The sequence below is a fragment of the Castor canadensis genome, chromosome X, assembly GCF_047511655.1.
Source record: "Castor canadensis chromosome X, mCasCan1.hap1v2, whole genome shotgun sequence".
Taxonomy (NCBI): domain Eukaryota; kingdom Metazoa; phylum Chordata; class Mammalia; order Rodentia; family Castoridae; genus Castor; species Castor canadensis.
Window position 1 is genome coordinate 126,813,249 of NC_133405.1, and position 13,027 is coordinate 126,826,275.

Below are 13,027 nucleotides of genomic sequence, written 5' to 3' on the forward strand. Positions count from 1 at the left end.
AAATTTCTTCTTTTTCTCATAACCTAATGATCCCAGATGCTACAACCAGTTTCTGGGAGATGAAGGAAGATAGAGAGGTTGTGCCTAAAACAGCATCTTGCTGCAAATTAAGCCAACAAAATCAGGGAATATCAAATCTGGAAAGACAACCTCACTGGTCCAATCTTGTGTATGTGTGTGCGCATGTGCGTGTGTGTGTTTCAAGAAAAAGGCACCTGCACATCCATGTTTATTGCGGCACTATTCACTATAGCCAAGTTATGGAAACAGCCAAGATGCCCCACCACCGACGAATGGATTAAGAAAATGTGGTATCTATACACAATGGAATTTTATGCAGCCATGAAAAAGAACGAAATGTTATCATTCGCTGGTAAATGGATGGAACTGAAGAACATCATTCTGAGTGAGGTTAGCCTGGCCCAAAAGACCAAAAATCGTATGTTCTCCCTCATATGTGGACATTAGATCAAGGGCAAACACAACAATGGGATTGGACTTTGAGCACATGATAAAAGCGAGAGCACACAAGGGAGGGGTGAGGATAGGTAAGACACCTAAAAAATTAGCTAGCATTTGTTGCCCTTAATGCAGAGAAACTAAAGCAGATACCTTAAAAGCAACTCAGGCCAATAGGAAAAGGGGACCAGGAACTAGAGAAAAGGTTAGATCAAAAAGAATTAACCTAGAAGGTAACACACACGCACAGGAAATTAATGTGAGTCAACTCACTGTATAGCTATCCTTATCTCAACCAGCAAAAACCCTTGTTCCTTCCTATTATTGCTTATACTCTCTCTACAACAAAATTAGACATAAGGGCAAAATAGTTTCTGCTGGGTATTGAGGGGGTGGGGGGAGAGGGAGGGAGCAGAGTGGGTGGTAAGGGAGGGGGTGGGGGCAGGGGGGAGAAATGACCCAAGCCTTGTATGCACATATGAATAATAAAATAATAAAAAAAGAAAAAAACAAACAAACAAAGAGCAATAAAGGCATTTACTAACCACCAAAAAAAAAAAAAGAAAAAGGATTTTAAAAGACTACACTGTCAAATCATTTTAAAAGGACCACTTTTAATCACTGACTTTACTATTTCCTTATGCTTATTTTTATGAAGAATTACTCAATTGAAGGATTAAAAATCAAGAACAACAAATGCACAGGTATCCTCTGAAGAGCCAGCCTACTTGGTTCAGTTGCAAAAGTTGCCCCATTCATGCGTTTGGCATATTTTCCTTCCAGGAACACACTTGCCCCCATTTATCTGTCCTCCAGGCATCACCCCTGGATGACATTTACACAGAGTCTGCTAGCTGTTGAGGCTAAAACCCCTTGAGTTGCTAACTCAATGATTCACAGGGAATGTATAGGTTTCCATAATAGACTTGTTAAAGATAAAAGAATCTTTAAGAGCCACACAACTCTTTAGTTATATTTCTGAATCATATAATAAGATATTTTTGAATAAAGAGGGCTTTCCTTTTTTCTCTAATTGCATAATTTTAGTAGCCACCTCCTCTATCTACTTGTAAGACCAACACTGTATCTGTATTTCCTTAAAAGGGAATATTTACCTATTAGACAACGTGCTGCTTTCCACGTGATAAGGTTTCCTTTTAGTTGATCTTGAAGGGGAACGATCCAAAAGTCTCTGGGTTTGAAATGTAGGGTGATTCAAACACTGTTCTGTCAAGTATCTGTCAGCTGGGTCCAACTTCAGTAAATTCTTAGGAAATAAAATGGAAAGGACATTACAAAGTCAAATTAAAACTCTAGCAAAAACCTTATTTTTCTTCTTAGAAAAGATATACATAGTCATTGCAGACTATCTAGCAAACACAGTTCAGCAGGAAAAAAAAAAAAGACTATCTAAATCACCCATAATCTCACCATTGTCATTCTCTTGGTAGATATCCACCTTCCCAGCCCTTTGCTCAATATCATATAACATACTTTCTTCTATAAAATCTGGCTTACATTAAATACATTAGTTTTATATCCCACACTTTTTACTTATCCACCAAAAACTTTTCTGCAACACATTTTAAACATTAAAATTTTTTTTCAATAGTATTTATTTGCATTCTTCATCTTTCTCCTGTCCCTCAGACACCCAGTGATTCTCTCTGGAGGCAGCCCAAGTCACCAGTTTCCTGTGAAACCTTCTATAGATATATTCTGTACATATCTCTATCTGATCTTTTCATTTTACACAAGTACTACAATGGACACAACTGTCTGCACTTAGCTTTCTTTCCACTTGACAATATTAAAAGATCATTCTATATCAGTAAAGACCTTCACTTCTATGGAATTCCTGTAGTTTTTTTTTAGCAATTCCTGAATGACAAGCATTCAGGTTGACAAATATTCAGCTTCCCTTTTTTATGAACAACGTGGCAACAAACAATCTTAAAACTTTGTGTGTGGTGCCAGAGATCAAACCCAGGGCCTTGTTCATGCTACCTAAGTGCTCTACCACTAAACTATATCCCTAATCCCTGCATGATGTTTTTTTTGTTAATTGTTTATACATTTATTCATATGTGTATACATTGTGCCATCTCTCCCCCTGCTTCCTGCCCTCCTCTCCCCTACATGATGTTTTTTAACAACTATATAGAAGTTTGTGGTGTGGGTATATCATGAGGTACTCAGCCAGCATCCTATTGTTGGACATTAAGATGGCAACTACTTTTCACTATTATAATTAATGCCACAACAAGCATCTGAATTCTTTCATAGGATAAACTCTAAAGATGGAACTGATAGGTGTGGAAACTTTTTTCATTATTAGTTTATTATAGTTGTACAGGGGGTACATTGTGACATTTATGTAAGTGCTTACAATATACCTTAATTAGATTCACCCCCTCCATCTCAGCAATTGTATGAACCTACTAATTTCTTAGTACCCATATCAACAACAGGCATGTTAATTCTTTTTAGTAGTTATAAATAAGATAGTTAAAAGCTGGTACATCACAGCTGGGTTTTGTTGTTGTTGTTGTTTTGGTGGTGGTACTGGGACCTGAACTCGGGCTTCATGCTTGCTATGGGAAGCTCTCTACCACTTGAGCCACACTCCAGCACCCCTCACATCTTTAACTACTAGTAAGGCTGAATACTTTTTCATGTTTATTGTTTACTTATGCTTTCTCTCCTCATTTTTCTGTTTCTGCATCTATCCTTTTTTGTTTGTATGCATTCTTTGTTCATTAAGGCACTAACACTTTGTTTTATGTTGCACATATTATACTGTTAACAATTAAAATCTTTTCTTTCAGTATTATTTATTTACCTTAGTAACTGGACAGAATTTTTATTTTATCTTTTTAATATTTTTATTAGCATATAATAGCTATACAAGGGGATAAATTGTGATATTCACATATATTATTACAATATATTTTAGCTGGAGTTACCCCCTCCATCATTCATTTAAATTTTTTTTCACTTTTATTAGCATATATTCATTGTATGGGGGGATTCATGGTGCCAATTCCCAATAGCCTTACACTGTACATTGCCCCCACTATCTTTCCCCCGCAACCTCCTCCCCTCCCCACTTAAAACAATTGCAAGAGGTTTCATTGTTCTATTTCATATATGTATATGAAGCCCATAAACCATGTTCCCTTAATTTTATCATCTTCATCCACCTTCCCCCCTCCCCTGGACAGAATTTTAAAAGGTGAATGACAATTAAGACTGATTTTTACTTATAAATTAAGCAAGAACCAGGTGCAGTGGCTTATGCCTGTAATCCTAGCTACTCAGGAGGTGGAGAACTGTGGTTTGAAGTCAGTCCTGGCAAAATCATTCTTGAGGCCCCACCTCAACCAATAAAAGCTAGGCATAGTGGCATGTGGCAGTCATCCCAGCTAGGTGGGAAGCAGAAATAAGAGGATCCAGGCCGGCTTAGGCAAAAAGCAAGATTCAATTTAAAAAATAACTAAAGCAAAAAGGGCTGGGGGGTGTGGCTCAAGTGTTAGAGTACTTGCTTAGCAAGTGTGAAACTCTGACTTCAAACCCCAGTACAGCCAAAAAAATAAGGCAAATACCTAAAGAAATATAATTTATATAGCTTAACAACACAATAGAGCACACTGAAATTTGTTCTTTAAGTAACTGCCATTCTTCTTCATAAGAAGGGTAACATTCCATCTTTAGTTCATGTTCACTGGTTTGGCTCATAATTAATTTCTTTGTCACCCACTATTAAACAACGAGAGCAAATTATCTCCCAACTACTTTCAACTTAGTACCACAGAAAATTTGAATTCTGATTCCACCATAATACTAAAATACTAACTTTTAGTCAAAAGAGTTTGTTTATTGAAACCCAAACCACTAACTACATGTAAGTGCATTTATATCCATACTTATTCAAACACAACTCTGAAATTATCTCAAATCCTTCTTATTCTTTATTATACAAAAAAAGCTGTGGGGGTATATAAAATAATTTTGAACTAGCAGTTGAAATGGTTTCAGCTATAAGACACTAGTTAAAAACAAAGGAGAGAGAGCATGGTGGTACACGCCTATAATTCCAGCACTTGGGCGGATCTTGAATTTGAGGCCAGCCTAGGAAACATTAGAAGACCCTGTTTCAAAAACCAAAAACTAACAAACAAGAAACAAAAAGGAAAATTGCCCCCCTAGCAGTCTTTTAAATGCAAAGTGTATAAGACCATTCAGAAGCCAAATATCTACTAGTATTAGCAGTACTTTAGGGATGATGCAAGTGGTAAGTACTTGTCTATGTAGTGCAAGGTCCTGAGTTCAAACTTGAGTACTGCCAAGAAAAGTAAACTAAACACTATTTTATTTGATATTAAGTAGAAATTACTGCACATAAAACCGATTTATATGTATACAGCAGTTAATTTCAATTTGCTTGAAAGGATGAGTTCTTTGTGAGAAAAGTATGAAATCTACTCAGTTAATAGTTTTTAAAATTCAGCATTTTTGGGAAAAAAATCTCATCATCTTAAAAAAAAATCTAAAAGAGATCTAATATAATTACTATAACTCTGCTTAAAATCATTAAGGACTTGAATTAATTCTGGTGACTGTATCCCCACTAAAATGGCACATGTAGGATGAGAGAAACATTTTAGGTATTTACACATGAACAAAATTATCAAGACAACTTTAGGGAGTAGCAAAAGGAATATCCCTTCATGAAAGGATAACTGGTGGTATTTGCATTTGTTTGGTTGTTTCTGTTCGTTCGTTTGTTTGTTTTTTGAGACAGGGTCTTACTACAACTCAAGATGTTCCTGTCACTGCCTCAGCCACCTAAGTGCTGGAATTATAGATGTTTGCCACTACAGCTGGCCATAAAAATTCGTGGCTCTCTCCCTCTCTCCCCTTTCCCTTTCCTTCTCTCTCAGAGGTACTGGGATTGAACTCAGGGTCTTGAGATTGCCTGGTAAGTGTTTGCTCTACTACTTGAGCCACACCCCTATAGTCTTTTTCCTTTCTTTTAGTTTGTTTTTCAGATAGGATCTCATACTTTAGCCAAGGGCCAGCTTCAGACTGTGATCCTCTGCCTCCCAAGTAGCTGGGATTATAGGCATTCACCACCAGGACCAGGCTTCTGTACAGTCTTATCCGGTACTCAGTTAGACCTCGCCATGTTCCTGCTGACTGCCCAGTAACCCTTTGCCAGGACAACAAATAAACAGGATGTATGCAACCCCATCCACATTGAAGCAGTTCTAAGACTGAGACTTCCACCCCACCTAAACCAGGATTGGTTCTGTTGTTCTGCCAATGGGGAAAGTGGAGGCAAATTCCCCTTTAGGATGAATGGCAGGGGAGAAAAATACCAAGAGTTAGGCAGAAGGAGGAAATAAGGGCTGAGTCCATGAAATGTTCCCATGTGTATGAAATTCAAACCATGCTCTGAGGAAGAAACCACCAATCAATAAGGCCCATGAAAAAGAAACAGCCAATCAATGAACTCCCCAGTAACCCCTATAAAAACATGTCCCCAACCCCATATAGGCACAGGAGCAGCTCTAATAAACTCTTGCTTCTCCTAAAAACTTACAAAATAATAACTTTCTATCTTAATATAGGTAATATAACAAGGCTACGATTACATTATAAAAATTAACTGTAATATATACCTAATTTGAGCACCTGCTGAATGTACATTTTGGTAAAACCATTTTACATACTACTAAAGAAATTTGAGCTGGTGGCTCACGTCTGTAATCCTAACTACTTGGGAGGCTTAGATCAGGAGGATCATGGGTCAAGGCCAGCCCAGGCAAAAAGTTTGTGAGATTCCATCTCAATGGAAAAAAAGCTGGGCACTGGGGTGTGCACCTGTCATCCCAGATATAGCAGGCAGCCTAAAAGAGGAAGATTGCAGTCTAGTTCTGCCTGGACAAAAAGTGAGACCTATCTCCAATACTACAGCAAAAAAGGCTGGAGGTGCGGCTCAAGTGGTAGAGTGCCTGCCAATCAAGCACAAAGCTATGAGTTCAAAACCCAGTACCACTGCCCCCCCCCCCAAAGAAATTTGATAGTAAAAAATTAAATAAATAGTAATTAGAATCTTTAACTTACAAATTAAATTACAAAGATTCAGGATACAGTTTTATCTGTGCTAGAATTCAATCAGTATTTGCTTTTATTTAGGTACTACACTGATGACTGGTAATTACACTTAGTAAAGATGTAACAAAAAGTTAATTATATTCAACAAGAAAGACAAAAGGCAGGAAAACACGACATATTTAATTTCATTTGTCTTCTTTATTATATTTACATTTTAAAAGTTACTAAATAATTATGGCCGTGGTCAATAAATATTGACTCTGTGAAAGAATGTATCGACAAAACCCAAGTGACTTTAAGTGATAATTTATGCCTAATTAAACCGAAAGAGCTTTGAGGGTTCTTTTTTAAATAGCATTTCTCAATCTGTGTTCAGAACATGAATGCTTTATTCCCATTTTATAAAAAACAGCATTCAATATTTAATTAAATTTTGGAAATGTTGAGTGAGACAGAAATGTTTCTTTACTGTGAGTTTTCTGAAAGCCTTTATAAGTTAATGAATATTGCAAATTTCAATGAAAGGTTATATGGTATGTGGCCTTTCCCAAATGCTATGCCTCTCTACCTCTGCTCCCACACATATTTACATTGTGTTCCCTTGAACACAGATTAATGTAGTTTAAAGCACAGTAAAGTTCTAAAAATGAAGCTCGGCAATGTCCAACTGTGCTAAGTGTATCTTTTAAAGGCTATGTGCACAGTGGAGCCTGATTTTGATAGTTGACTGAATAAATACGAAACAAAATGGATCCATTAACAAGCAAGAGCTTTTGGAAGGTTTACTACCAAGCAACCAACACTTGCTTATGTACTTGTTGGCTGCAATGAAAGCTGGAGAAATATGAAAAATAGTTCTTATTCAAGGAGCTATCATCTACAGGGGAAGAAAACTTTGAATAAAGAAATTTGAGGATATTTTTACTAGTCCAGAGCAGGAAATCTTCTGGACAGGAGGACTAGCATGAGGAACACTCAGATCACTGTAGTAGTAGTTATCCTGACATATCTAAAGAGTGAGAAAGAGTAATCTGGGAGAGGTGAGGTGAGGTCAGATCAGAAAAAAAAATTAGGTTCACTGATTCAATCTGTACAGACTATCAGAGGCCTTAAGCACTATAGAATTTCTTTTCTTTCAACATTCACTTTAAGATTTGTTTTAAAAAGCTATGCCTGAGCAGTTCTTGAATGCCAACAGATTTTTATTATTTTGCCCACTTTAGGAGAGTAATTTAAGGATTTTATGCACCTGTCTAGATGGACTGTGACAATACTAGATTCCTGTTGAAACTCCAAATAAATTACATGTCTTTTAATATGACAAAGTCACCCATTATACACCATTCTACATCTACTAAAAAAAACATTTAATTCATATAAAAGGTCTCGGGTCAGGTGCCAGTGGTTCACTCCTATAATCCTAGCTACTTGGGAGGCTAAGATTGGGAGGGTCATGGTTCAGGGCCAGCCTGGGCAAATAGTTTGTGAGACTCCATCTCCAAAATAATGAGAGAAAAATGGACTGGAGGTGTGGCTCAAGCAGTACAGCACCTGCTTTGCAAAGTGCAAAGCCCTGAATTCAAACCCCAGTGCTCCCTCCCAAAGCAGGCTATGGCCACATGGAGACACAAGAGAATCCATAAACCAAAGAATATTTTTGTACAGACAATATGAACTTCTCTTACCTTCATTAGGTCAAGTAAAACACTGTTTAAAATTCCAAGGTATCTTCTCTCCAATGACTGAGGATGATTAACAGCTGGAAACTGTAAAGGACAACATAACATGAATGCTACCATTTGGAGAAAGATATGTGTGCATGTGTTTGTGAGCACTGCAGAAGACAGTAGTCAAGCAGAAGTTATTGCTCTAGTGCCCATCCAAGTTAAATTCATATTTGTATATTACTTTTGGTATCTATGTATTTTAGGTATGAATTAATAGAACTGGATGTGAAATAATGGGAAAATTCACAAGTGAAATATGATACTTAAATCTATGCTGACAATACTTAAGTCTTGTAAAAATAAACTTACAAAAATCTGATGCTGGATATATATACAGTTGCTCATACAACTAGGTCTAAAACAGTTTACACAGAATTTGCTTATAATGAGAACTCTTAATTACTGACAGTAACTGGTGGACTAACAGAAAGGCCATAATGTGGCATCATATAAGATTTTGAAGTCTTTCCAAATAAGAAACTATAATTTACTACTGAAAATACAGAAGTAAGAAAGGAGAAAAAGGCAGTGAGAGGCCAGAATCTGAAAGGCTACAGGAGCAGAAATAGTGAATTCAGACACAAGTTCTATTATTGCTTTTAACATGCTCTTTTAATGACCAATTTTCAAAACATCCTTTTTATAAGTTGGAACACAGTTGTGCAAACATAGGTGCATAGACAAATGAATTTTTAAATAAAATGAGAGGGAGGGTGAAGCTTATTTCGATATTCTATCCTTTGCCAATTCATGTGGCAATATGTAAATGGATGTTGAAACAATTGGGTAAGATTCACCAGACACTAGTGGCTCACACCTGTAATCCTAGCTACTCAGGAGGCAGAGATCAGGAGGATCGCAGTTCAAAGTCAGCCCCAGGCAAATAGTTCGTTAGACCCTATCTCAAACATACCCAATACAAAAAAAGGGCTGGTAGATTAACTCAAATGGTAGCGCACTTGCCTACAGCAAGCATGAGGCCCTGAGTTCAAGCCCTAATAGTGAAAAAAAAAATTGGGTAAGATGCTGGGAGAGTCCGATGCCATGTACTGCCTCCAAATGTGAGGGCTAGTTTTCTACTGTGTATTTCCTTTATATCAACACAGGAGCATTTCAAAGTATTGAAATCATTAAACATGCTAAACAAGTAAAATTCATAATTAAGGAACAATTATGACATCATCCCCACAAGGGCTTGGTAAGGCAGGGGACATAGTATATGGTAAGACCTAAACCCTGCACTTCAGGAATTGGAAGTCTATTTGGGAAAGCAATCAGTGCTAAACTGTTCAGCCATAAATTCTATTGGAAGTTCAGAAAAAAAGAGAAACCAAAGCCAGGCATAGTGGTACATACCTGTAATCGTATTAATTGGGAGCCAGAGGCAGGGGAATCATGCATTCAAGGGCAGCCTGCACTACATAGCTACATAGCAAGATCCTATCTCCAAAAAAAGGGGAGAGAACCAGGTGGTTTATGGCTATAGAATAACCTGTAGGTAATATCTGAAGTCCACTTTGAAAGATAAGAAAATTGTGAAGATAGAGAAAAGCAGGAAAGCATCTTCTAGACAGAGGAAGAAGAAATAATATGAACTTAATATAGATGCATAGGAAAAAAGATAAGCTGATTTCTGAGGGAAGTGATCCTACATAAGGCACTTTACATATTACTATGATCAGAAAGTTAAAATAACTGGTTTAAGGAAAGTTACATAATTAGCAAGCAATAGAGCAAGGATTTGCACACAGGACTGTGATCCAAACCCACACTTTCTAACTTGAGGCACCTCCCTTAAAGTAGGTGCAGAAATTCCTTTTGATGTTGTTGGAACATTAAGTATCAACCCAAAGACAGACATTTGCCACGCCATGGTAGAAGACCTTATATCAGAACATTTTAATTACAACTTTGCTTCTAAGTTCTAACTTATACTACCAATACCCTCTCTCCTTTTCTTTCTATGGAAATGACATTTCATTGATAAGAAAATTAATTCTGAAATCAAAAGTTAAACTAATTTATTAAAATACCACAAACACTTTCAGACTGAAATGTTTAGAAATACTATTATAAAAAATAAAATTCCTAAATTAAAAAATATATGCTTTTGAATGATACCTACTATTCTGAGATAATGCAACAGCCAAAGCTGAAGCATACAAGTTTAAACTATATCTTGATAAGTACTTTATTTCTTTTCTTAATCACTTAGACATCGGTCTGGGCATTTTTATTTATTTATCTACTTACTTATCTACCTACCTATTTACTTATTTGCAGTGCTGGGGATGGAAGCCAGGGCCATGGGCATGCCAGGCAAATGCTACACCACTGAGTTACACCCTTAACCCTTAGGGCATTATATATACAGAACATAGGTGCATATATATAATGATAATTCTTTATTGCCATTTTAAACATGAAGAAACCAAAGCAAGGATGGTGAAGTAACTTCTTGAAGTCATTCAAGTAGTAAATATGAAGTTAGGCTTTGAACTTCAGCTGTTAACTCCAAAGCCTATGCCTTACAGTACAGGACATTAACAACTATTTCTTCCAAATAATAAATGCAAGTAGAGCAACGTCTTGTGGAATTCAGTCTCTATACAAAGGAATACAAGTGCACATCTCACTGCCTTACTTATTGGTTTGTTCATGGTTCACAGCAAATGCAGTTCATAGGCCTGATGTGCTTAGCTATCTGTCACATACATTCTCAAATGATATCATAAGGCCAAACTTTCCCCTTGAAAGATGTTAAACTTCTAAAGAGATTGAAATAATTTAGTTAAAAGACCATAAATACTTTCAGGCTAAAAATGTAAGCATATTGTTTTATCAAAATCAAAATGTCATGGAAACAGCAATTTTCCTGAAGAATATATACACAGTACTGTCTTATGCTGTCTAACATTTTATAGACAATATTGTTTAAGTGAGGAGGTCTGTGAAGAAACAAGACCACAGATAAAAGAGGAAAAGATGACCTTCATGTGACCTCTCTAATTAATTCAATATCCATTTTAAATTTCAAATCCTCTATCAAACCTTTGTAATGAATCCCCAAGTATATGATTTCTAACTTTCCAGAATGTTTGACATGCTCACAAGTCAAAACAATGAGATATATCAGAAGACCATACAATGAAATAAAGTTTGTAGTACTTTACTATACATTATGCTTTCCTATCAACTGTATTGTTTTCTAATTATTTTAGTATGGAAGTCTTAATTCTTCAGCTAGTTTGTAAGTTACTAAGGCTTGGAACCATGTCAGAAGCTATTTATTCTCTTCAAAGAATCCAGCATGGAACCTCTTTAGTCAGGCCAGGAACAAGTCAGCCAGTAGATCAAGCTTAAAGTTCTAGCAGTTGACATTAAAATTCTGAGGTCAATTATTCAATCATTCAATACTATTCCACCTAGTAGGCACTATTCTAGGTGTGCTGGGAATATAAAGATGAATAGAACAACTCCTTTCCTCAAGAAATTAGTTACTCCAGTGAAGAAACATATTTGTGGACGCAATGGATGCTACAGAAAAGATGTGACCAGAGTGCTATAGGAGCTCAGAAGAGGGAGTCATCTGTTCAGCCTGGAATACTTTAGACTGGTTTCATGGAGGGAGGAGATTAGTCTGAGTCTGAGTGAGTATCGAGGGGACTAGAGATATGAAAATGCAGCACTACAGAAGCCACATGTCAAGGAAATGGTGGGTGGTTCGAGGTGGTGCCCACAAACAGGGGCAGAGGACAACTGGGTACAGATGAAGATGGAAGGCTAGGAGCAAGGGGTCTTTAATGCTACCCTAAGGAGTTTAAACTTTATCAGCAACCCTGTAGAAGTTTTTAAACAAAAGGGAGATAGAATTAAAAGTGTGGTTTGAGAAATGTGAAGACTTAACTGAGAGAGAAAGCTCGAGAGATAAGTTGGGGAGCAATTGGATACAGTTCAAGTAAAGGTGACAAAGGCAAAAAGAAGTATTAGAGATGAAGAGAAAGGAAACAAAGCTGAGCTTGAGCGCTGATAGTAGACTGGTTTGATTAATCACTTGGATATTTAGTGAGCGTTTACCAGGTGTGCTAGTTCCTGTGTTCGTTGCTGCAAGTACAGTAATGACACAGACGATTTCTATCCTTGGGGGTATTTCTAGTCTAGTGTTGGAGAATTAGACATTAATAGTTAACAAGTAAACAATTTGGTGAAATCATTATATTCAGTGGTTAAGTGGTATGACGGAAAAAAGAAGAGTGCTACATAGGAGAGAGACTAGGAAGGATGGGGGCATTAGAGAGGATAGCCAGAGAAAGGAGACATTCTTAAAGTTGAGATTTACAGAATGAGAAGAGGCTATGCAAGGCAAGACGCTTCCCAGGAGAAGAAACCACAGGTCCCAAGTCCAAGAAGCAGAAAAATCTTGGAATGTTTACAGAGGCCAACGAATAGGCAAGCGTGGTAAGAATCTGTAGGGAGGGGAATGGAGATAGGTATGAGACAAGGTCAAGGAGCAAGCTAGAGAGCCTGGATCAGACAAGATCTCATAGGGTATGGAAAAGAGTTTGGATGCATTCTCAGTGAAACAAAAATTCAGTAATTATGACTAACTGTAATGGTGAATATAACAGATTTTCCTTTCTGCTAGACTAAGGGAAAGAAAGTCCTATTTATTGTCACATTTTTCAGCTTCTAGTATGACAAATGTTCAAAAAATGTTAAAA

At 36.9% G+C, this 13,027-nt stretch overlaps 1 protein-coding gene across 2 annotated transcripts in view; it reads right to left on the minus strand.

The window, feature by feature from the left end:
* Positions 1–13,027, minus strand: part of Cdkl5 (cyclin dependent kinase like 5) — a 165,589-nt gene that overhangs the window by 28,755 nt on the left and 123,807 nt on the right. For both annotated transcript variants that reach the window (XM_074064365.1, XM_074064364.1), the window contains exons 10-11: positions 8,265–8,345; positions 1,575–1,726 (exon numbers count right to left, since the gene is read on the minus strand). In XM_074064365.1, coding sequence (XP_073920466.1) covers positions 1,575–1,726; positions 8,265–8,345 — 233 coding nt within the window. The remainder of the gene's footprint in view (positions 1–1,574; positions 1,727–8,264; positions 8,346–13,027) is intronic.